This window comes from Stomoxys calcitrans, chromosome 4, assembly GCF_963082655.1.
Source record: "Stomoxys calcitrans chromosome 4, idStoCalc2.1, whole genome shotgun sequence".
Taxonomy (NCBI): Eukaryota; Metazoa; Arthropoda; class Insecta; order Diptera; family Muscidae; genus Stomoxys; species Stomoxys calcitrans.
In genome coordinates this window covers 162,078,809-162,103,462 of record NC_081555.1, presented here as the reverse complement: position 1 = coordinate 162,103,462, position 24,654 = coordinate 162,078,809, and the positions used below count along the sequence as shown (strand labels likewise).

The following is a 24,654-nucleotide window of genomic DNA, read 5'->3' as shown; positions in this document are numbered from 1 at the left end:
ATTATATCTTGATGGAAAAGGTTTAAGAAAATGTGTAGGAAATAGAACTATCATATTTAGAAAATTTGTAAAATTTTTTACAAAAAGTCGAAACGTCTACTTTTTGCAATAGTCGACTTTTTGATAAAGTAGAAAAGTCGACCTTTTCGAAAAGTTTAAAAGTCGACTTTTCGTCCCGCCAGCATTAGGAGGGAGTAACCACCGCTGAATATGTTTTCTGACGTTCTAGCCAGGATTTGAACCCAGACGTTCAGTGTCATGCAAAACTCGTGGCCTCAACGAAATTTTCTTTACAAATAAAATTTCGATGAAATATCTTTAAAAATAAAATTTCGATGAAATGTTCTTTAAAAATAAAATTTCGATGAAATTTTCTTTAAAAATAAAATTTCGAAATAAAATTTCGAAATAAAATTTCGATAAAATTTTCTTTAAAAATAAAATTTCGATGAAATTTTCTTTAAAAATAAAATTTCGATGAAATTTTCTTTAAAAATAAAATTTCGATGAAATGTTCTTTAAAAATAAAATTTTGATGAAATTTTCTTTAAAAATAAAATTTCGATGAAATTTTCTTTAAAAATAAAATTTCGATGAAATTTTCTTTAAAAATAAAATTTCGATGAAATTTTCTTTAAAAATAAAATTTCGATAAAATTTTCTTTAAAAACAAAATTTCGATAAAGTTTCTTTTAAAAATAAAATTTCGATGAAATTTTCTTTAAAAATAAAATTTCGATGAAATTTTCTTTAAAAATAAAATTTGGATAAAATTTTCTTTAAAAATAAAATTCCGATGAAATTTTCTTTAAAAATAAAATTCCGATGACATTTTTTTTAAATAAAAATTCGAAAATAAATAAAAATAAAATTTTGAAGAAATTTTCATGAAAAATTAAATTTCGATGACATTTTTTTTTAAATAAAATTTCGGAGAAATTTTCCTTGTAAATAATATTTCGATGAAATTTTCTTTAAAAATAAAATTTTGATGAATTTCGACAAAATTTTCTACATTTATAAAACTGATCAAATTTTCGTTGAAATTTGTCTATTACCGAAACTTCGAACTGTCCATTACCAAATTCACTACTCACCAACACCTTACATTAAAAAAAGAACCACTCTCTGTTTTCGTTTTCTTGATTATCATTCTGCTCCTCGCAGAATAGTTTGAGCAAAATCCATAGATTAAGTAGTTTATTAATTCTAAATTCATCATCAATAACAAAGTCAGCACCGTTCAAATCATTATCTCGTTGTAGGCCCAATAACACAATTCCAAAGTCGAGTTTAAATGAAAGCTGCAGTGTATAAATATTATCAGTCGCCTTTGAGGGCTTTGCATACTGATAATATTTATACAGTACTCCTCATAAAACATAGGTGTCGTAGTAGTCCACATCGTGACCCGATATAAAGGAGATTTCCTCCAAGATATTGATGAGCTTGAGGGTGGCCTGTTTGGGTCCCACGCGCGGCAGCTTCAACAGCTTGTCAGCATCCTCATCATCAGCCACCACGTCGGCCACATCTATGACATTGTTGTTGGCATCGTATTGAGGCTCATGGGTTTTCAAGATGCCAGGGGCATAGCTCATGACCGTCACATCATTAAGACTTTCCTCAGCAGCCAAAGAACGGAAATACATATCGCGCCCTTTTTTGCAAGAACAGCTTAGCGAGTTGTAGACCAAAGGTAGGACCAAGAGATTTGAGTTGATGTTCACCACCAGTTTTTCGATGCCCTTCAAGGCCTTGCAATGGATGAATTCTTGATTGAGATCCACTGGAGCATTTAGGGTTTGAGTGACAAAATCTTGCCATTTCTCCAAATCCTGGGGCTCCATTAGCATGTGGGTGGCAGCGGTGCCCTCATTATGGACTATCAATGCCAATTCAAACTGCTTAGCGCCTCCTTGCTCGATGTTGTGGAGGCCGAGTACAGTGGCAAGCAAATTGTGGAATAAAGTGGAGTGGGCATTCTGCCACTCCATTAAATTACAGCAAACAACGTGGATCTTCTTATCCAAGGCCTCGATTTCTTTGCGTATCTCCTGCAGATCTTCTTCCATGGTATCGATTAGCAAAACTTGGGATTCGGGTTGAAAACGAGCGCACATTTCCAGGGCCAGATGCTTGCCCAAAGGATTAGACACTCCACTCAAGACAAAGAAACACTTTTTACTCAAATCCATTCTTTTAGTAGCCATGATGGGAGTGACTTATATATTTTTAAAAAAATTCCACCAAGTTGGTTGTTTAAAGGAGACCTTTTCTACGAAGCGTTATTCCACTTTCAACTGTGTAACTGTACTGATTTAAATGCCATAGCATTGATTACCAAGAAAACTATTTTCCCCCATAACAATGATTGTGGAAAAATTTGCCTCCTTTGTTTTGTGACTTAATCAGACAATCTAGCCTCGATTATGCATTAAGCTTCTATAGAATTCCCTCCCAGATGTGTCATAGTATGGAAATAACCTGTCTGTGTCTATCTCAGGAATAAAATACTCAAATCGTAATGAGATAAGCCAAGCAGAGGTTAGTTTTGAAACACTTTCGAGATAATTATGGCATCGGTCATTTCCAGCACAGTGTTTTGAGTCGTTAAGGGTGGCATTATGAAAATATGTTCCAAAGATTCGTTCGTTTGTAGCATAAATGAAGTAACAGCTATCAAAAGGATCATCTTGGCAAAAAACTTGACCAGATTGCAAACTTTAAAGGCCAAAACAGAATGAGCAAGTAGAGGAGCGTTGTATTAAAAAATGCAACTCTGCAAACAAATCCCATAAAAGCAACGCGCAAAAGTTGCTCACAGCCCCCTCTTTGTGATCATCTATCATTCATTGTCTCTCGGGCTTGGTCCTGGAATCTTAGCTTACATGTCGCTAGAGACATACCTACAAATTACAGTTTCCCTGGAATGTGTAAAGTAGTTCCTAGTCTCGCAAGCACGTCCGTTTTACAGTTCCCTGGAATATCTCTGTGGCCCGGCAACCAGAACAGGTGACTTTTGAATGGTGACAATGGTCGTTATGACATTATATCTTAGCCATTCCACCAATTCCTTATTTGGAAGGATCTTCGTTTGATACACACTGCAGGTGTCGGGTAACCTTTTCGATATGACCTGTTCTAGATCTTTAGAGTACACCCCAAAGCCCACCAGGTCTTCTGGTTTGGAACCATCCGTATAGAAATCTATGTAACGTCTATTACCAGGAATATCGTAATTCCAATCGGTAATATCATTTCAAAACTATGTGGCATAATCTAGACTTGAAGAGGCTAGAACAAACTTCTCAGTCATTTTGTCCGTCATGACTGGTCACTGTCTAATCAGAAAACAGGCTGATAGACTGAAGCTTGCCAGCAACGACTTTTGCAGAAGCTGTGAGGACATCATAGAAGAAGGGACAATAGAACACCTTATGTGTGTGTGTGTGTGTGTGTCCCGCACTAGCAGCCAGAAGGAGTTCCACTTTAGTTTCTCATTTCTTTGAGAACCTGTCTGGTTTAGCGGATGTAAACATTCGCAAGTTGTTGGGCTTTTTAAAGCGATCTGTATGGTTCAACAGTAGGAACTAGAAGGCATCTTCCTTCTTCTGTTCCTGTGGTATTATAATGGACGAAAACGTCTAAGTGAGTCTGATGGTAGATTGCCACATCAACCTTACCTAACGACCAAAAATTAAAGAATTTTCAACTTTGACGAGCGAAATCGAGCGCCATTCTGTGTTGCCATACGTGAAGTAGTGTTTTTAGGCATCTATGTTAAAATTTGTTTAACTTTTGCGCTATGCTTTTTTGACATTTGTTTGTAGAGTTGCATTTTTCAACGCAACGCTCCTCAAGATGCTCATTCTGCTTTGACCTTTAAGTTTTACTTTTTCCTTTTTCAAGTTTTTTGCCTGTTTGGGCTAAGATCATTAAATTTTACAAATTTTGTTTGTTTCTCTTTCGAGACGACCTCAATGAGCGGAGATTGCAAATGAAAAAGGAGAGCCCAAGTTAGCAACACCAATCACTATGGGACGCATTTTGTCTTTGGTTACAAGACTTTTCAACCATATTAGGTGTGATGGCTTCAAGGGCCGTGCGTTGGTATGTTGTATTTGAATCGTATTAATTGCGAAAACGCATCTATGATACAATTACAAGATTAGCCACGCTCGACAACCCTTCTTTATTAGCTGTACTTTTCCCAATGCATGTATTTTTGGGTAATGGCGCAATTATTATAGGATTTGGCTGAAATTTTGCATGAACTGTTTTGGTTGGACTATCAACAACTGTACTTAGTATGGTCTAAATCGGTTCATAGCCTGATCTGGTTCGGACCTTGACTTCATGAGCGTCTAGAGGGTGCAATAATTAACCGATTTGGCTGAAATTTTCCATGAAGTGATTTGTTTTGACTTCCAACAACTATGCCAAGTATGGTTTAAATCGGTTCACAACCATAAAAACCGATCTCACGAATATACTAGAGGCGGCAATTCTGAAATTTTGCACAATGAATTCCACTTTGGTCTCCAACAGCCAATCGGTTTATAACTTGGTATAGCTCAAATAGCATAGCAATTCTTATCCATTATCCTTTGTTTGCCTATAAAGCGATCAGATTTGGCCCGTTCGAACTTAGCATGCTTTTACTCGTTATGTTTTAATCTGGTCTGTTTACTCCTTGTTTCTGCCGCGGCATAGTCTATTAGTCTAAATCGATTATCGTACATTATTTTATTGAGGCTAAATTTTCGGACTGTTGGACCAAAGATATTTTTTCTCCCTATCTTTGCATTAAAATCTCCCAGAACGATTTTAATATCAAGGGCGGGGCATCAGTCGTAGTCTCTTTTTAGGTGCTCGTAGAATATACCTTTGATTTGCTCGTCCTTGTTTCCGTCGGAGCACGAGCACTAATAAGGCATGCCTTTGGTGTCGCCTCTCCCGACTCATCGCATTTTCTGTAAGGCGGTAATATCTGCCTTGTACTCTTACAATACATCCGCCAATGCATATACAGCACCTTCTCTATAAAGAGTCCGGACATTCCAGGTGCAGATGCACAGATAATGTCCTTATTTCGTTTTGTATAGTTTTACGTTTGCGGGTTACTGGTCCAGCGTTATGTGGAATCGCACATGATATATGTAGGTCCCATTAAAACAATTTCTCCAACTTGACTTCTGGAGCCACTAGAAGCTGAAATTTGGAATCAACACCAAATATAGCTTCAAAAGTTGCAATAGCACGCATAAAAACAGATACTCCGTTTTTACTTCCTTAACCCCTAAAGCTATTGAATTTAAGTTGTATTTCTCTTAAGACTATCTTTCCGTCCATCTCATTTCTTAGGCTCATAAGCCCCCATTACTGTAGATATTTAAACTTTGATAGATCTTTTTTATAAATAATTTCAGATGCTTTTTCGAAATACTGTAATTCGAGCACTGATTAGTAATTACGCTTTTAATCGTCTTTGTTTCTGTTTCATAAGTTAAAGATTTGGCGTGACAATCATTTTCTGTTACTATGGCCGCCATTCCACAAATGCTCAGACTTTATGATGTGACATACGTCCTAAAAGTTTTATTTGAAGTCGGCAACCACGTGGTTACGAAAGGTTCATTGTCACGAAATATATGATTTGTTTTAATATCTTGTAATTAAAAATAAATCATAAATTGAATATTAATAAATTTATAAACCCACTACCATAGAATGGGGTTATACTAATCTACACTGAAAGAATTTTTGTGAAGATTAGCAACCTTAATTAAAAGACGATAAATTTTCCAACTTTTTAAGAAAATAATCTCTTTGGTGAAAAATATATTCCTTCATAATTTTTGTTTGTTTCTCTTTCGAGACGAGCTCAATGATCGGAGATTTTCTTTGCAAAATAGAAAAGGAAAGCCAGAGATCGCAACACACACCAACCACTATGGGACGGTCTTCGTCTTTGGTTAGAAGACTTTTCAACCATATTAAGTGTGACAGCGTTTACTTATTGCGAAAACGCTTTATTATATACGACATTAACTACGCTCGACAAGCCTGTCTATTAGCTGTACTTTTCCCAATACATGTGTTTTCGTGTAATGACAAATTTTTTGTCTGCAACAATTACACTACTCCCATGGTACGCACATGATTCTGGGAATCTGTTGGAAGTTGTATTGATGGTTTCGAATTCTAGACAACGGAAACAGCTCTCGCTGTTGCTCCGTGAGCCAATTGCCGGGCATTGCCGATTTTTTATTTTATTTTCTGAATTTTGTAATTTTAAAGTCCTATAAGAGCCCATTCAATAAAATTACAATAATTTTTTTTTATTTTAAATGGTAATTTAATAAATCCTTAACTTTGCGTCTAGCTATTAAAGACAAAAATATAAAATGAAGATCAAAATACTGTACAAGGTTGGGAAATTGACCTTAAAACAAGACAACAGTGAACAAATTTTCCAAAAAATAACGTTGTGTTCAGTTACGACTTTTAACTAAGCTTCTCGTGACAGATATGAACACCACACAGATCGGACCTCAAAGTTCCAGCCTGTGTGGTGTTCACAACTATCCCATGCCGGCATTGATGTAGGTCGTTGGAGAATGCAAATGGGCCATTTCAGTTCAGATTTGTATATAGCTTCCATATAAAGTGGTCCTTCGATTTGACTTCTTGAGTATGATATAGTATGATCCAAATCGGTTTATAAGCTGATATATGTAGCTCCCTTATAAACCGAGCTCCCTACTTGCACTTTTCGCCGGTCTACAGTTCATAGCTTGTTCATTAGTGAAATACGTTCATACCTACGTACCAAGATATATACAAGACCGAGCTTCTCCTGACATATTCGTGCGGCTTCTCCTTTTTTCGGAGTACATTATATAAGCCAACCCTGTGTCGTGATTTGACCAGTTTGCTCGTGGCGGATATGTCATTCCCGGTGATATTCGCCCGCCTTTTCAATACTGATAAATTCTATGTATCAACCAGCGCTATATTATGAGATTGGAGTCATTAGGGAAATTTAAACGTTCCCTCTCCCACTTTGATCTCATTGCTAAAGAATTCACGACCACCGTACTGTCTACATAAATCCTGAGTTTCAAGGCTGGTAGACCCCTTTCAGTATTTCAATTGAGGCCACCTTAAAGACGCAGATGTTTGCCTAAAATCCCACCAAATTTCTTTCTCGTCTCCATTGTGGAGTCATCCTTGAATATGTATATTATATCTTTTATTTACAACTACATGGTCCTACATTTGGATATCAAATTCGTATTCTACTCCCAAATACCTTTATTTCAGTAAAAAACTGCTGTTTGTGGGTATTTTAGGAAAGGGGTAAACCCCCAGAAAATGGGTCCCGAAAGTGGATATCAATTGTTGTTTTACCTTTCATTTAAACTCCACATTGACATGATCGGTAAATATGCCCGATTTAGGGAATGCGAAGTTTAAATGAGATTAGAAAACGAATTTGATATCCAATTTTGAGGGCAATGGCATTATGAGGTTCAAATAACTGATATATAGATATATGAGAATAGAGCACTTTGCATATATATTTTCCGGGCTTAGTGTTTGGGGACCACCCCAACCCCAAAACACACCTAAATCAGACATATTTACCCGCCATGGCAAAATGGGACTCAAATGAAAGGCATTTACGAACTCAAATGAAAGGCATTTACGAATTTGATATCCAAATGTGGGACCAAGTTTCTGGGGGTCCACCCCTTCCCCAAAACACCCCCCAAACATGACTTTTTTTTACTGACCATGGCATTATGGGGCTCAAATAAAAGCTATTTGAGTGTATAATACGAATCTGATATCCAAGTGTTTGGGGAGTCGCCCCTCCTCAAAAACATACCCCAAAGAGGACATATTTTAGGACCATGTCAATATGGGGCTCAAATCAAAAATCTTTGGGAGTTAAGCACGAATATGATATCAATATTCCACCCAAATAGAAAGTATTTGCTGACCATTGCAATATGGGTCTCAAATAAGAGGTATTTTAGAGTAGGACACGAATCTGGCCGCATCATCCCCAAACCGTTCATGTTTGCCGACTATGGAAATATGGGGCTCAAATGAAAGGTATTTGGGAGTAGATCACGAATCTCATATCAACATTCTGGACCAACTGTCTAGGGGACATCCCAACACTATCAAAACCCCCAAATAGGACGTAATTGCTCACCAAGAGAATTTGGGTGTTCAAGACAGTGGAGCTCGATATTGATAGTTTTTGGGGCCCAAACCGGACATTTTTGCTGACTTTTGCAATAAGTGGCTTAAATAAAAGATATTTGAGATTAGAAAACGAATTTGATATCTAATTTCGAGGCCAATGCCAACTAAATGATATATAGATACATAAGAATAGAGCACGTTGCTGATATTTTTCAGGGCTTAGTGTTTGGGGGACCACCCCACTCCCCAAAACACCCCTAAATCGGGCATAATTACCGACCATGTCAATGGGGGCCCCATATTACCATCGCAATATCGCTAAAATAAAGGTATTTGGGAGTTGAATACGAATATCCAACTGTGGGACCATGTATTTGGGGCACCGCTCTTTCACCAAAAACCCCCCAAAGGTAAAAATTTGCCGACCATGCCAATATGTGGCTCAAATGAAAGGTATTTGAGATTGGAAAACTAATTTGATAACCAATTTTGGGGCTAAGTGTTTGGGGGACGCCTCATCCTACAAACTCTACTTAAACCAATGGCAATTTGGGGTTTAAATAATTGGTATTTGAGATAAGAGCACGATACTGATATTTTTTTCAGGGCCAAGTGTCAAGGGGACCACCTCACCCCCGTAACCACTCCTAAATCGTATATCATAAGAATATCGGGCGGAAATAAAGTTTTTTAGAAAGGCATTAAACCCTCCGAGCGAATTCGTGGTCCAATAAAGATCAAATGAAATTCAGATAAATGCACTTAATTGTTAGTCAAGCAATATGCATATACTTCTTTCGTAGCATGGCATTTCACTAAAAGCCCTTTTTTTGTTGAAAATAAATATTCAAAGGATAATTTTGTTCCATATAAAGTAAAAGAAAGCGCAGCCCAGCGGGCCCAGTTCAGCTAGTATTACAATAAAATATGCCCAGTGTGAACATAGGGCATCAACAAGCTATCTCCAACGAACTCAATCGCTGGCCAAAGCCTTGGCTTGATTCCACGATATATAGGTTTATTCCAACTCTCTTTTCGCACAGCGAATCCATGCGTTTTTCGGGCGTCCCCTCCATTTGTGTCCTTGCGGGTTCCACTCTAGGACATGACTCAACCAAGTCCATTTTCTCTTCCGTATTTCTACATCGACAAGGGAAGTGTTTGTTCTTGTTTCGGCTCACAGGGGGAATAGGAGGGTCGGAGCTTGCGTTCTCGATTGCTGGTCCTTCGGAACCGAAGAGACCGCGCATCATTCTAATGGCTGTTCAGTGTTGTTAATTTCGCTCCGTCCTCATCTTTTATCATTGCCGTTGGCCTTATATTGTTGCCGCCCTTTTGTTTCATTGACTCGTAAACACCACTCATGTTTCCAATATTAGCTGGATTTTCGGCTTGCTCTGCCAGCATATTAAAATATTTTCGCTTATCTCTGTGAACTAGGACCTGACCAGCAAGGCGGAGGCGCGATATTCAAACCTGGTCGCGATTTTAGTTACACTTGATTTTGCCCGTAGCAGAGCTTTGAGTAGACGTTTCCGGTATTTTATTTCCTCTATAGTTTCGTTGCTTATCCATGGGATCATTATGTAGACCCATGTATGGGTGTTATTTTGCAGCTTCTTCGTTAATTTTGCCTTGTATTCTCGCGCTGTTTCGGAATATTTGAGGTTTAAGAGGTTGAACTTTGTACTTTTTGTTTGCGTCCTATTCACTACGGCTAGGGGTAGATGTTGGGTGGCCACTAAGAGCATGTAGTCACTATCGATGTCGGCTTCTCGTCTAGTTTTCACATCCATTAGGGAACCCGGTCGATTTGATTACGGGTGTTTCTATCTGGTGATTTTCAAGTATATTTGTATATATTTTTATGCTTCCAATAAAGAGCCGGTTTCTTGCGCAGAAATCAACCAATCCGTCGCCATTGTCATTCGTGGTATCGCCAAGTCTTTGCATTCCCATGATTGATTGTAGATTATTGTTGTTGTTGCCCACCTTGGCATTAAAATCTCCCATAACAAGTTGAATGTCTCCTTTAAGTAGAGAGCGTGTCATTGAGTCGAATAGGGGAATAGAATTGATCCTTTGTTTCGGCGTCAACGGGTTCGGTTGGCGCGTAGCATTGCACAATAGATATTGTGCGGAATTTTCAATTTAATTTTGCCGTCATGATGCGTTCAGATATAACATTGTATGATAGAAGAGCTCGCTCTGCTTTCGGCGACAGTAAAAAACCGACACCATTTATTCGGTAGATTTCATTGCCTGCAAAAAATGAAATAGTTGCCACCTTGAAAATCCCCAGTTCCGGATTTCGGCCATCGTACTTCATTTAAACCGGGGATGTCTAGGTTGTAGTTTGACATCTCGTTCTGGACTTGGTAAAGTCTTGATGCTTCTGAGAGAGCTTTGACATTCCATGTTCCAATCATAAAACGTGTTCTGAATCCATAGGTCGTCATCGGGGGGTTGTCAGTTCCATTATTTCTTGTTGAAGTTTCTGTAATCATTATTTTTTTAGATAGATGGCGGATTGGACCATCGCACCGGTACCTAGTGCTGGGGCTACCAGCGACCCTTTCGGCCGGGTTTCCTTGATGGTAAATTTTCTGAAAATCTGCGAGCGCCAACGTTGGGCTTTTCTTTTAGCTCTCCACTGCCGACACTATTGCACGGACCCATCGTATTCGTATCCGTTCAAGTGAGATACCCCCTGCTTGTGCTAGCTTTTTGGTTCGCCCCGCATATTTAATATCTGGGGTACCCGTTACCGTAGTGCAAAAGTTAGCATGTCCGCCAATGACGCTGAACGCCTGGGTTCGAATCCTGGCGAGACCATCAGAAAAAAATTTTCAGCTGTAGTTTTCGGCTCCTAATGCTGGCAACATTTGTGAGGTACTATGCCATGTAAAACTACTCTCCAAAGAGGTGTCCCACTGCGGCACGCCGTTCGGATTCGGCTATAAAAAGGAGGCCCCTTATCATTGAGTTTAAACTTGAATCGGACTGCACTCATTGATATGTGAGAAGTTTGCCCCTGTTCCTTAGTGGAATGTTCATGGGCAAAATTTTCAATTGGCATCATATCTGATGAGCTGTTCCCAATCCATCAACTGGGTAGGCGTCCAATGGGAGAAGTATAATGGAAACTCCCACGGACTAACCAAACTTTACTTAATTCTATTAAAAGATGAAAGCCACTGTGGAAAATTAGCAATTTAATACTGGGAAAATATATTCATCATGCCTTTTCCGGTTTTCGAAAACGAAAAATTTTTTTTGCCTTACTTCTTGCAAACCAAACCTAAAGTTAAACTACAATCAAAGTTCTATTCATTCAAAGAACCTCAAATGATTTCAAACCTTAAAAGTAGATGGTTTCGAAAATATGCCAAAATCAATTTTTTGGATTTTGCGAATTCGAAAACTAGAACAGCCCTGAATAAAAATAACTTAAAATGCTTATAAAAGCTTAACTATGCAACAGAACTAAATAGCTCAAGCCAGAAATTATATGGGGTTTTTCTGGTTTTAAATAAAGCACTTATTAGTTATATTGTGTTGCCCAAAAAGTAATTGCGTATTTTTCATATAGTCGGCGTTGATAAATTTTTTCAAAGCTTGTGACACTGTAATTGCATTCTTTCTTCTGTCAGTTATCAGCTGTAACTTTTAGCTTGCTTTAGAAAAAAAGTGTAAACAAAGTATATTTGATCAAAGTTCATTCTAGGTTTTATAAAAAATGCATTTACTTTTTTTAAAAAATCCGCAATTACTTTTTGGGCAAGCCAATATACGAGGTTTCTCATTTTAATTTTAGGGCAAGCAATAAAATATCATTCGAATTAACCAAACAATTTCTAATGTGAAGGTGATCCAGGTATAGAACGTAAAAAGTTTCTTTTGAATTTTCTATAACCGTTATTAATTAAGAGATTAATGTTATCGATAACACTTGTTGCTTACATATCCTGCCACTTTGTTTCATTGACCTAATTCAATGTTTTTACATAAAATCTTGACGATGTGGCAACCCGGGCAAAGCGATGAAACTGATAAAAACCATTTCGCTGTCTAGCCAGACAGTTGTTTAAGCATTGTGTTTGAATTGAGTGAGAAAAGTTACAGAAAAATTGTTTTCGCAATTCATTATGGATCTGAATAAGAAAACCTATTTTCTCATAACTGGCGCCTCGCGAGGCATAGGCAAATCCATGGCTTTAGAGATAGCATCGAAACTCAAAGCTGGCTCGGTAATCTTACTAATGGCTCGCAATTTGGAGGCTTTACAAAAGACCAAATCTGAGATTGAATCGAAACGTAGTGACGTCACAGTGCAAGTGATCTCCATTGATTTGTCAACAGCAAAAGCAGTACAATTTCAGAAAATAATAAGCGGCTCACTGGTTCAAAGTCAACAGGAGGTAAGCAGTTTTGATCGGGCCTTCATTATACACAATGCCGGTACTTTGGGAGATGTTACCAGAAAGGCCCAGGAAATGGGCGAAACCGAATTATGGACTCAATACTACCATACAAATGTCTTTGCCACCATAGCATTGAATGTGGAATTCTTTAAGGTTTTCCCAACGGTTCCCAAATTGGTGGTCAACATATCATCGTTGTGTAGCATTGAACCTTTTATCTCCATGAGCTTGTATTGCTCGGGCAAGGCAGCACGGGAAATGTATTTCAAAGTTTTGGCTGTAGAAGAAAAGGATAATGACACCTTAGTGCTGAATTATGCTCCTGGCGCCATAGATACAGACATGACCATGATCATACAGGAGGATAGTTTCAACCTGGATCTACAGGATGCCTTTAAAACGCAAAGAGATAATCGAACCATGCTGACCACACAACAGACTGCGGAGAAGTTTATTAAGGTTTTGGAGGAGGTTTCATTTGAGACCGGAGCCCACATTGATTACTACGATTACGATTGTTTTGATATTGTGCCCTGATGCGTTGATACATTCAACAGCGGGGATTGACAAAATATTTATTGAATAAAACCGGTTAAAATTTACAATTGTGTGTTACAGTCATGCATTATATTGGCATAGTAATAAGTACAGGTTAATTAAAACACGAATATTTAAATGTGATTATTTTGTGCTGATATGTCTTTTTTTTTATTTGCTAATGTGGCAGTAAACAAATTAAGTCATTTTCATGACTCCCATTATTTGTAGGTGTATTTAAGGCGATTTACAACTACAAAAATAAAGTAGAACTTGAAAATGGTGTCTTAGTACTTATTTATTTGGTTGGCACAGAAAGTGTTTTCGATTAGCCTAACTCAGAATTGATTTCCAAGTGCCTCTATCTTCTGCGCTTATTCTCTAATTTTTCACATCTTGTTTGGAAATGTTTTTCTCCACTATATATAGAACAATAATTAACCATGGAAAACGAGTTTAGTTCGCCGTGCCGAATCTTGGGAACCCACCACCATGGATTCAGTAAAAAATGCACATAAAAGGACCGGATCATTTCATTAATGTTTTTGGGGCAGAAGCTGCTGAGACCGCTTCGTACTCAATTAATAGAGTACCTTGTCGTGGAGACGAAAGATGTCCTGAAGAAATATGGTCTGGCCGAAACCCAAGTTTAAAACATTTGAAACTTTTCGGATGTCCAGCGGATAGTCCACGTATCGAAACAAAGAAGATCTAAGCTCTGAAAGCAAAGCTTACCGTTTATTATAAGTCTTGACGTAGTATTTCTGGAGCATTCCAGAGTCAATATGGAAAAAACGTCGTCTACTTGGTGGAACCCCGAATTAATTCAAATTCTAGATGAAATTGTGCCAGAACAAAATTCGAATTCTGAGTCAACTACAGAGGCACAACCAGATGAGAGGATCACTAACGATGAAACTGATTCAACTGAAGAATTTTTGGATGCAGACTGGCCATCGAGCAGTGATATTGTCGACGGAAGTGATGTTTTTTGGAACCTAGGCAATTTCAAATAAATCAAGTGCCAGCATCTGATAATATTCGACAGTCAGAAAGAATTGCAAACAGAAATCATTCATTAACTGCATGTTCTGCGATGGAATATGTTTCGTCAGACCCTCAGAATTTGAAAGAAGCGATGTCGTCTGATGATGTGGAAAATTGGAAGGCTGCCATGCGCGAAGAAATTAATTATCTGGTAGTTAATAATACGTGGAATTTGGTTGATCTGCCAATAGGAAAATGGGTTTTTAAGACGAAGAATGACTCAGATGGCAATCCGTTGCGATGGAAGGGTAGATTAGTCGCGAAAGGTTTTACGCAGACCGAAGGAATAGACTTTATGGAAACATTCTCTCCTCTTGTACGCCATGAGTCGATAAGATATTTGACTGCATTGGCAGTCAAGCATGATATGATGGTTCACCAGATGGATGCAGTGAGCGCTTACTTAAACGGTTATTTAAAGTAAACCACATATATGGAACAACCAGAAGATTTTAGTGATGGTTCCAAGAAAGTTTGCTAGCTCAACAAGACAATCTACGGTTGAAAAACAATCTGCGAGAGTATGGAATGAAACCATAAATAAAGTTGTAATTGATATGGGTTTTGTGCGAGGGAATGTTGATCAATGTGTTTACTCAAAGGTATCAGAAGGCAAGAAAATTTATATTGCGATATAAGATAATGTTCTCATATTTCCCAATGACGTAAATGAGATTTAGTCAGTGAAAAACGTTCTTTCAAACTTCTCCCATATCTTTCATTTTAAAATTGAAAGATATGAAGGAAGTTTCAAATGTGCTTGGCATGGGAATATCCCGGAGCGAAGATGAAATTAAAATTGATCAATCGAAATATTTGTCCGACGTACTAATATGTTTGGGAATAAATAATGGTAATCCTTCATCAACACCCATGAACTACAATAAGGAATTAACGAAAACTATGTTCCCAAAAAACCGAAGTCGTGAAGGAGAAAATATTGAAAATTCCATATATGGAAGCAATTGGCAGCTTATTGTTTTTCGCGCAGGTATCACATCCCGACATATACTACGCTGTGACTGTTCTGAGCCGCTACAGTAAAAATCCAGGTAGAGCACACTGGGAAGCAGCAAAGCGGATAATGAGATATCTGAAAGGAACCATGGAAAAAGGTCTGATATATAAGAAAAACGAAGATGTAGATATAACCGGATACTGCGATGCAGATTGGGCAGGAAATCTGGATGAACGCCATTCTACAACGGGCTACGTTTTTATTTTTCAATCTGCAGCAATTTCTTGGGCCACAAAAGGGCAAAAAACTGTGGCACTATCTTCAACTGAAGCAGAGTTTATGGCTATCACACAAGCAATACAAGAGTCAGTTTGGCTAAAACGTTTCGAACGAGAACTTAATCCAAAGTGTAATGGCAACATGATTTTGTACTGCGATAATAAAGGCACTATACAAGTGGCTCCAAACAATATATATCCATCAAGGACAAATCATGTGGACATCAAAGAAAAAGTTGACAATGGCGAAATTTCCTTGAAGTATATTTCAACAAAAGAAATGATTGCTGATGTTTTCACTAAGCCAGTTACACCACAAAAATCAAGCAAAAATTTAAATCTTCTAAGGGCCGCAGGAGGCTAATCGGGAGATTGGCATATATGGGAGATATTTCAGAGTATAGACTGTTTTTGACAATACTTACAATGGATGTTGGAAGTTATATCAGAACACTATGTGCCAAATTTCAGTCAAATTGGACAACAATTGCGGTTTCCAGAGCGCAAGAAGTCAAATCGGGTGGTCGGTTTATATTGGAGCTTTATCAGGATTTGGACCGTACTACGGTTGTTGGAAGCTATATATATTCTCCCCACATGCCACAGCAATTTGCGTTAAAGTCAAAAGCAGAAACAAGGTCCTCAAGTCACTTGCCGGAAGCACTTGGGGTGCTGACAAAGAAATCTTGTTGACCACGTACAAGGCAATTGGCCGGTCTGCCAGCGCCAGTGTGGTCTTATCAGCTCTGTGACACGCAGTGGAATAATGTTTAGATCTGTCAGAGCGCCGTCTTTCGAACTGCTACGGGCTGTCTCCTCAGTTCTCATGTGGACCAACTCCCTCAGGAGACAAAGATCCTACCAGTGCAAAGACATAACTAAATGCTGTCTTAGCAATACCTTTTGGGATGCTATCGCAGAGGCTATCCAAATCATCATCTTATGGATAGGTATCCACCGCCCAGAAGCGTTAAAGTAGATCTATATGGTCTAGAGAGTGAGATCTAGACAGCATTCATGCAGGCGCGGTAGCAGATGCGGTAAATAGCTACCGGAGGAGTGTAGTTCTTGGAGAACATTCCAGACAACATTCATGCAGACACGGTAGCAGATGCGGTAAACAGCTACCGGGTGAATTTAATCCTTGAAGAACGACCGCCTCCCGTTGCATCTGAAGAAATTGGCCTCCCCCGGCAAACCAGAGTAGTTCTGGTTCAATTACGTTCCGGCAGTTACAGCCGCCTCAACTCCTACAGAGCAAAGATTAATGCCGACGTGCAAGATGTATGTCCCAATTGTGACAAGGGCCACACGACACACGTCACCTGTTTAACTGCCCAGCCAGACCCACTCGACTCAGACCCAGATCCCTATGGACGCACACCATCTTAGTCGCTGAGTTCCTGGATCTTGACACTCAACAGAACCAAGCAGACGAAAGATAGAACACAACAACAACTATGTTTAAAATTTCAGCCAAATCGGACAACAATTGCTGTTTCTAAGTACTCAAGAAGTTAAAACAATGGACCATTGTATATGGGATATATATCCAAATCTGAACCGATATGACGCATTTTCAATTCCCAACGATCTATAAAAATAAGAAGTCTAGGTGCAAAATTTCAAGCGGATAGCTTTGTACGACCGCTTTCTTAACCCCCTTTTGGGTCGGATGTTGAGAAGCTACGCACTGTTCCAAATTCCAGCGAAATCGGATTAAAAAGTAAATCTTTTATGGGCTTCAGTCCCCTTATCGGCAGATCGGTCTATATGGCAGCAATATCTACACATCTAAATATAGTCCGATCTGAACCATATTTAGGTCAGATGTCAGCAGGCTTAAAATAACCCACTGTCGGATAATAAATAAAGGGCTTCAGACGCTTTACCGGGAGATCGGTCTATGTAGCAGCTATATCCAAATATTCAAGAATATTCAATTCAAGAAATTAACCAGCGTGCATCAAAAAAACGCATCTGTGTTAAATTTCAGCTCAATATCTAAATTTTGAAGGCTCTAGAGTGATAGACACACGGACATCGTTAAATCGTCTTAGAATTTTACGACGATCCGAAATATATATACTTTATATGATCGGAAAATTGATATTTCGATGTGTTGCAAACGAAATGACTAAATGAATATACCCCCACCCTACGGAGGTGGGTATAATAATGAGTACCACTAAAATTGTTTTTAAATAAAAATTTTTTAAATATGACCTCACGCCAAACAAAGAAATCATAGAAATGATTTTAATAGAAAATTTCGTTAAAATTTGATTTTCACAGAAAAGTTCGTTTAATTAATTGATATTTTTTAAAGATTTCTTCAAAATATAATTTTCATAGGCCATTTTCCAAAATTTTTTTTTCATCAAAAATTTATTATTCTTTTTTTGGAATATTCCGTCGAAATTTGATTTTCGTAAAAAAATTCTTCGAAATTAGTTTTTAAGACAATATCTGAACTTTTCGCGATTTAAAAAAAAGTCAACTTAATTTTCGAAAAAATTTTTCTTCTAATTTTTATGAAAAAGTCGCAAATTTTGTCGTTGAAGATTAGTCGATATTGTCAACATCAACTTTTGTAAAAATGCTGCCTATACTGGTGTTTCTGTTTTTAATTTTGACGAAAAGTTGATGTCATCTTTATAAAAGAAAATATATTTTTTTATTATAAAAAAATCCCTGACTCAGTTTAACATAACCATAATACCATTATCTGCCATATTTAGCAATTTTACTGAATTTTCTTTATTGCTGTAAACTTTAATTTGTGTCTAATTTTAAAATCGTTGGCAATATCTCTATTTCAATTGCCAAAGTTTAAAAATGCAATCAGCGGTTATTTTTGTTATCGATAACTGTCATCGATATGATCATCGACTGTCAAAATATAAACCTATAATCCCATATTTTAAATTTTTTAGTGGTGTTACTCCGATATGGCATCACCACTACGAAAAAAACCACTAAAAGTGAAAGGTGAGACTTGTCAACAAGTTGCAGTAAATTAGAAAATCCCAGTCCCCTCGGACATTCAATTAGACATGGGTTTAGATTTAAACAAGAAAACCCACTTCCTGATCACAGGTGCTTCCCGAGGCATAGGAAAATGCATGGCCATTGAGGTCTCTTTGAAGTTAAAGGCCGGTTCTGTTATTGTTTTGTTGGCTCGCAATTTGGAGGCCTTGCAAAAAACCCAATCCGAAATTCTCTCTAAACGCTCCGACGTCACAGTGCAAGTTTTCTCTGTGGATTTGTCAACAGCAAAGGCTGAAGACATCAACAAGTTGTTAAACGACTCGCTAGAACAAAGTCAAACCAAGGCAAGTGACTTTGAAAGGGCCTTCATTATACACAATGCCGGCACAGTGGGTGATGTATCCAAACGAGCAAAGGATATATCGGATACTGATATGTGGACTCAATACTATCACACAAATGTCTTCTCCACCATATCCTTGAATGTGGAGTACTTCAAAATGTTCTCTCAAGTGCCCAAATTGGTGGTAAATGTAAGTTCCAAATGTGGCATTGAACCATTTGCCTCTATGAGTTTCTATTGTTCTGGCAAGGCGGCGCGAGAAATGTATTTCAATGTTTTGGCCGTGGAAGAGAAGGGTAATGAAACGTTGGTACTCAATTATGCTCCTGGTGCTATTGACACAGACATGACAGTCTATGTGCAAAAGGATACAGTGAATAGTGAATTGCATGAGGCTTTTAGAAAGCAGCGTGAAACCAAAACAATGCTTACCACAGATCAGACAACTGCCAAGTTTTTGTCTGTGTTGGAGGAAGGCACATTCCAATCAGGTGCTCATATTGATTATTGGGATTAGGTGGCTGGTAAATTGGTGCTGCTGCTATATGGTGCTTTCATTGATTTTTAAGTTTATTTTTTAAAGACAAGCAGCTGCAAACTTTGCATATTAAATGGCTACATTCCAGTACATCAAATTATATACCCAGTATTTTATAATTCGTTTTTTTCTTTTGTACTTAAATATTTATTTCATATTCAATATATAAATAAAACATTTCATAGATGCGGTATGTACACTTCTGTTAATTATCCACATTTAGTCATCTTTTAAGCTACCGAATAGGTTATGCATTAGGCAACTCCATTATTATCAGAGTCAGCTGCCAACGCAGAGAAAAGTTTTGCAAGCTTGAATTACTTGTAAATGTCATTTGCACTTTATACGCAGATGATGGTCCCGGCACGGGATAACTACGAACAGCACATAGCCTGGAACTTTGAGCTCCGATCTGTGAGGTAAGCATATGTATCACGAGAAGCTCAGATGAGATCTATCGGACGAGCCCTCAGGTTGGGGATAGTGGGATGCTTCGTATACGGAGTAGCTGCAACTGCAGCCGAGGACAATCAACGGTATCGAGTGGAAAGTCTCAGCGAGAGGTCGGGCAGCACCGGCTCTTGCCTACGGCTTTGATGTATTTAAGTAACCAATGGCCAACACGTTACCGCAGCGATCGGTCCTATGGACCGGAACGAGTTTACTCATCTTTAGGAGATTGACGAGGGTAGCTACTTCAACATGCAATGTGGATACAACAATGGAGATGATGGGCATTGAATAATTTTTTTGATGCTTTCGCCAAGTTATTTGTGATTTTTTTATCAATGACTGTTTGCGCATTCTTTTTGGTCTTAAAATCGTATTGAGATTTCATTGCAGGATATTGTCCGGCTATAAACCATATTGTTCCATGCTCTTAAATGTAAGGCAAACTGTGTGATGTTGCTAAAAGGCATGTTATTCATGGTGAATCAGAAATCGGGACACGGGTAGCCATTCAAACGCTTTTTAGCAACATCATGCAGTTTGCCTTACTTTTAAGAGTTCTTTGCTATGTTATTCTTTGAATCGAAAACATTGAACCAAATGGTTTACATCTAGACAATATCCTGCAAAGGAATATAAATTTTGGGCAAAATTTTCCATGAAAATCCAAATTCGACTTAATATTCTAAAAAAACAAATGTTGACGAAATTTTCTATAAAAAATTAATTTGGAGAAAATTTTCTACGAAAATTTATTTTTGCTAAAATATTTCTAAAAAATCAAATTTCTTAATTTTTGAAGTTTTTTGTCCGTTAGGGCTAAGATCATTAAATTTTACAATTTTTGTTTATTTTCTCTTTCGAGACGAGCTCAATGATCGAAGATTGCAAATGGAAAAGGAAATCCAAAGATAGCAATACACATAAACCACTATGCGACGCGTTTCGTCTTTAGTTAGAAGACTTTTTCAACCATATTAGGCGTAATGGTTTCAAGGGCCCCGCGTTGGTATGTTGTATTTGAATCGTATTAATTGCGAAAACGCATCTCTGATACAATTACCACATTAACCACGCTCGACAACCCTGTCTATTAGCTGTACTTTTTCCCAATGCATGTGTTTTTGTGTAATGACAGACTTTTTTTCAACAACAACATCAACAACAAATGTCGATAAAAATTTTCCTTAAAAATCAACTTTCAACAAAATTTTCAATGAGATCAATTTTTGAAGAGATTTTCCATGAGAATAAAAATTCTTCTATTAAATTTAACATTTGACGAATTTTACCATAAAATTCAAAATTCGACGATATTATCTGTGAACATCGAATTTGGACAAAGTTCTCTATGAAAATCAAATTTCAATGAAATTTTGTACGAAAATTAAATTTCAACGAATAAAAATCAAAATTTTCGATAAACATTGATTTTTAATGAAAATTTTTAAAATTTAAATTTCGACGAAATTTTCTATGAAAATCAAACTTTGACAATATATTCTATGAAAGTCAAGAATTAACAAAATTTTTTTATGAAAATCAAATTTCGACGAAACTTTCTTTAAAATTCAATATTTGACGAAATACTCTATGCAAATTTAATTTTAGCGAAATTTTCTACAAAAAATTAATTTTGGACTACATTTTCTAAAATTTATTAAATATCGACATAATTACTATGAATTAAAATTTTGGCGAGCTTTCCTAGAAATTCAAATTTTGACGAAATTTTCTATAATTTCATTTCTAAAAAATTTCCTGAAATCAAGTTTCGACGAATTTCTCTATAAAAATTAAATTACGACAAAATTTTCTTAAATTGTAGGAGAAAATCAAATTTGGAAAAAATTTTCTTAAAAATCGAATTTTGAGGAAATTTTCTATGAAAATCAATTTCGAAAAAAAATTCTTGAAATCAAATTTTGAAGTAATTTTCTATGACAATCAAATTTTCACGAAATTTAATTTTGAAAATCGAACTTCGACTCAATTTTATATAAAAAATCCATTTTGATGAAATTTTCTATGAAATTAATTTTCATATTGAAAACTTTTCTATGAAAACTAAAAAACAAATTTTAAACGCAATTTTTCATAAAAAAAAAAATTTTGCTGAAATTTTCTATGAAAATAAAATTTTGACAAAATTTTGTGAAAATCAAATGTCGCCAAATTTTCTATAAAAATCGAAATTTGAAAAAATTTTCCTGAAGGAAGAAATTTGGTGAAATTCTATGGCAAGTCACATTCTAATACAATTTTCTATGAAAATAAAAATGTCGGCAAAATTTTCTATGAATGTAAATTTATTTTCGACAAAAATTTGTTGAATACCAATTTTCAGGTAATTTTTTATGAAAATCCAATTCTGACGCAATTTTTATTTTTTAGTTTAGTACTTTAGTACTGCGTTCCATGTATACTATACATATGCATACGAATACCATTTACTATCTTTTCAATACAAAAGAAGAAAAAAACCAAAACTCAAAAGAAGTCAGCTGCTCTCGCCCTTTTCACTGGTATCTGTAGCAAATCATCTGTCAATGTTCCACCCGTTTCGCCGATATTTGTCGCCATGTCTTGCGATGCTGCCTTTGGCATTGTGCTGCGTGGGGAAGGTTTCACCACTGACTTCTTAACTCCTACATCCGGTGTTGTTTTCACCATCATCTTGCTGCCTGCCTTGAGTGGTGTTTTCGTTTTAGGCGTTCTCAAGGGTGATGGCGTCAACATGCTGGGTGTGGAACGTATACCCAATTTCATAGTTGCCAAATTTCTGGCTGCCGGCGACATTGAGGCCAGACGTTCCATATTCGATCGTATGAAGGGGGAAGATATGTTATTGCGTGCCGTTTCCTTGGCCCTTTGCTTTTGGGCACGCATTTTTTCACCCACTTTTTCGGCCAAAGCCAGGGCTATAGTTTCACGTCTTGAATTTTCATTGATTTTAAAGGAAGGACCCACATTGGGGCGCACTGGAGTATCTGAACCATCCAAACGAAAAGGGGTGCCTTCGATTTCACCCCAAGTCATGAGGGGAGAAAATGCTTCGCCTGGTCTAGGGGAAGGTGTCTTTAATAAATCAAAACGATTTATATGTGGCCCTGATGAGGCATTAGTATCCATTGTGTTGGGACCACTTTGGTTGATATCATCGCCCGTTGATATTTGGGAATTAGTTTTCTGTATGGCCTTTTCCTCTTCTTTGAAAGGATTATTTTGCATTCGTGTGGCATTGTGATGTATAACCTGCTTACGATTTGCCATCTCAATTTTTTCCTTTTCAGTCAGTTCCACTCCCTCCGGTGTATACATTATGGAATTTTTATTTGTATAATTCCATGTTTCTATAACACGCAAGGGATCTGGTTGTTCAAATTGTTTTTCAATTCCAGGCAGGGTTAAAGCTCGTTGTAACTTTTCGGCAGATATTCTTTCTTCGTTATAGAGTACGGAAAATTTCTGTCTTAGTTTGGCATCGGCGGTGTCTACAATTTTCTGAAAACTATCATTATCCTCGCTGGTATAGGCCTGTAGAAAAGAATCCAAAGAATGTTTATCGGCTATTGATGAGCAGGACTTTTGGGATGAAGTCGAGCAGACAGAACGTGCACCTGGTGTGTCTGCTGCACTGTTTGTTCTAGGCGTTTGTTCCCCAAAACTAGCGGGTGTCTCAAAAGTGGCAGGAGTCATTGCTATAAACATAAAACTTATTAACCATGTGATAGCTATAAAACTTAATACTTACATCGACTCCTTTCGCTGTGTTGCTTGCCACTGTATTTCGCCCTTATGGATTCCATGCGTGCATAGTCTTTTTGTTCCATGGCATCTAAGTAATCATTTTGTGCTTTTAATTTCTCCAAATCCGGAAAGAAATCTCTTTGTATAATTTTAGATATCTCCTCTATGTATTTCTCTTCTGTGAGTATTTTAGGTTTGGGTTTTCGTTTAATGACTCCCATGTCGGATGGTCGCTTAAACGTTTCCACAGCCTGAGGAGTTTTCCTAAAGTTTATCAGGGCCTGACTGCCCGGTGTCGTCGAAGGTGAAGGTGTACTTTTCGTTGGTGTCATGTTGTTTTATGGTTTACTTGACTTTGTACATTATTTAATGGCAAAATTAATAAGAAAACAAGTAATTCTAACTTTAACACAATTTTCGTATTTCTCTGTGAAATCTTACAGCTGTGCAAAACATATGTATTTGACATAAACAGTGATGCCAAGTTCGAAATCTACACTGATAAAAACATCTGCCCTAGTGAAAGCACAAGGAGGATAAAGACGGTCAGTTAGAACCTTCAGTAACATAAATTCATATGACATGTTTATATCAACAGACAGGGAAATTTACAAGGTATGTAAGATCCATTTTATTTTCCTAACAAAATGCGAAATATCCATGGTACTATCGATACTGTCGATATATATTTTTTGTCTCAATATGGATTGATTTTTTTCCATTCGATATTATTGGTAAAGTTAAATTATTTTGGAAAAATTCAACAAAAATAACCAATCCGGCACTGAATTTATCATTTAAGATACTTTGCGCCCATAGAGGCCGGAACTGTCATCCGTTTAGGCTAAAATTTAGTTCAATGATTTTTCTCATGACTTCCAACTGGCTTTATTAAATTTGGATCTATGTGGTCTGTGCATAGATATTGCTTTTACATAAATCGATATCCTGATATTTACTTCTCATTTTCGTTTGAAATATAGGTGATGGCAAATTAACGATAGTGTCGATACTATCAATATTTATTATTAGAAATACCGGAAATATGGAATGTTGCGATTATCGGTAGTTTTCCATCGGTAATGCTCAGTTTACATGGCACATCATGATGCATG

At 37.1% G+C, this 24,654-nt stretch overlaps 4 protein-coding genes across 4 annotated transcripts; 2 read left to right on the top strand and 2 right to left on the bottom strand.

Moving 5' to 3' along the window:
• Nucleotides 1-1,131: 1,131 nt before the first annotated feature.
• On the bottom strand, nucleotides 1,132-2,332 carry LOC106087825 (sepiapterin reductase). The gene has a single exon (XM_013253001.2). It carries the CDS (start codon nucleotides 2,211-2,213, stop codon nucleotides 1,374-1,376), a length of 840 nt encoding a protein of 279 aa, XP_013108455.2. The 5' UTR covers nucleotides 2,214-2,332; the 3' UTR covers nucleotides 1,132-1,373.
• A 9,947-nt stretch (nucleotides 2,333-12,279) lies between these two features.
• Nucleotides 12,280-13,467, top strand: LOC106087827 (sepiapterin reductase). The gene has a single exon (XM_013253004.2). It carries the CDS (start codon nucleotides 12,372-12,374, stop codon nucleotides 13,182-13,184), a length of 813 nt encoding a protein of 270 aa, XP_013108458.2. The 5' UTR covers nucleotides 12,280-12,371; the 3' UTR covers nucleotides 13,185-13,467.
• Nucleotides 13,468-18,473: 5,006 nt separating this feature from the next.
• On the top strand, nucleotides 18,474-19,532 carry LOC106087829 (sepiapterin reductase). Its single transcript, XM_059368376.1, has one exon. It carries the CDS (start codon nucleotides 18,524-18,526, stop codon nucleotides 19,316-19,318), a length of 795 nt encoding a protein of 264 aa, XP_059224359.1. The 5' UTR covers nucleotides 18,474-18,523; the 3' UTR covers nucleotides 19,319-19,532.
• A 2,548-nt stretch (nucleotides 19,533-22,080) lies between these two features.
• LOC106087824 (splicing factor ESS-2 homolog) lies at nucleotides 22,081-24,003 on the bottom strand. The gene is made up of 2 exons (XM_013253000.2): nucleotides 23,544-24,003; nucleotides 22,081-23,490 (listed from the first exon to the last, which is right to left on the bottom strand). Exons 1-2 carry the CDS (start codon nucleotides 23,869-23,871, stop codon nucleotides 22,280-22,282), a joined length of 1,539 nt encoding a protein of 512 aa, XP_013108454.1. The 5' UTR covers nucleotides 23,872-24,003; the 3' UTR covers nucleotides 22,081-22,279.
• Nucleotides 24,004-24,654: the final 651 nt, after the last annotated feature.

Coding starts and splice junctions, on each gene's coding strand:
- LOC106087825 (XM_013253001.2), bottom strand. CDS start 2,213: ATGGCTACTAAAAGAATGGATTTGAGTAAAAAGTGTTTCTTTGTCTTG.
- LOC106087827 (XM_013253004.2), top strand. CDS start 12,372: ATGGATCTGAATAAGAAAACCTATTTTCTCATAACTGGCGCCTCGCGA.
- LOC106087829 (XM_059368376.1), top strand. CDS start 18,524: ATGGGTTTAGATTTAAACAAGAAAACCCACTTCCTGATCACAGGTGCT.
- LOC106087824 (XM_013253000.2), bottom strand. CDS start 23,871: ATGACACCAACGAAAAGTACACCTTCACCTTCGACGACACCGGGCAGT. Junction 23,491..23,543: donor ACACAGCGAAAGGAGTCGAT/GTAAGTATTAAG, acceptor TTATGTTTATAG/CAATGACTCCTGCCACTTTT.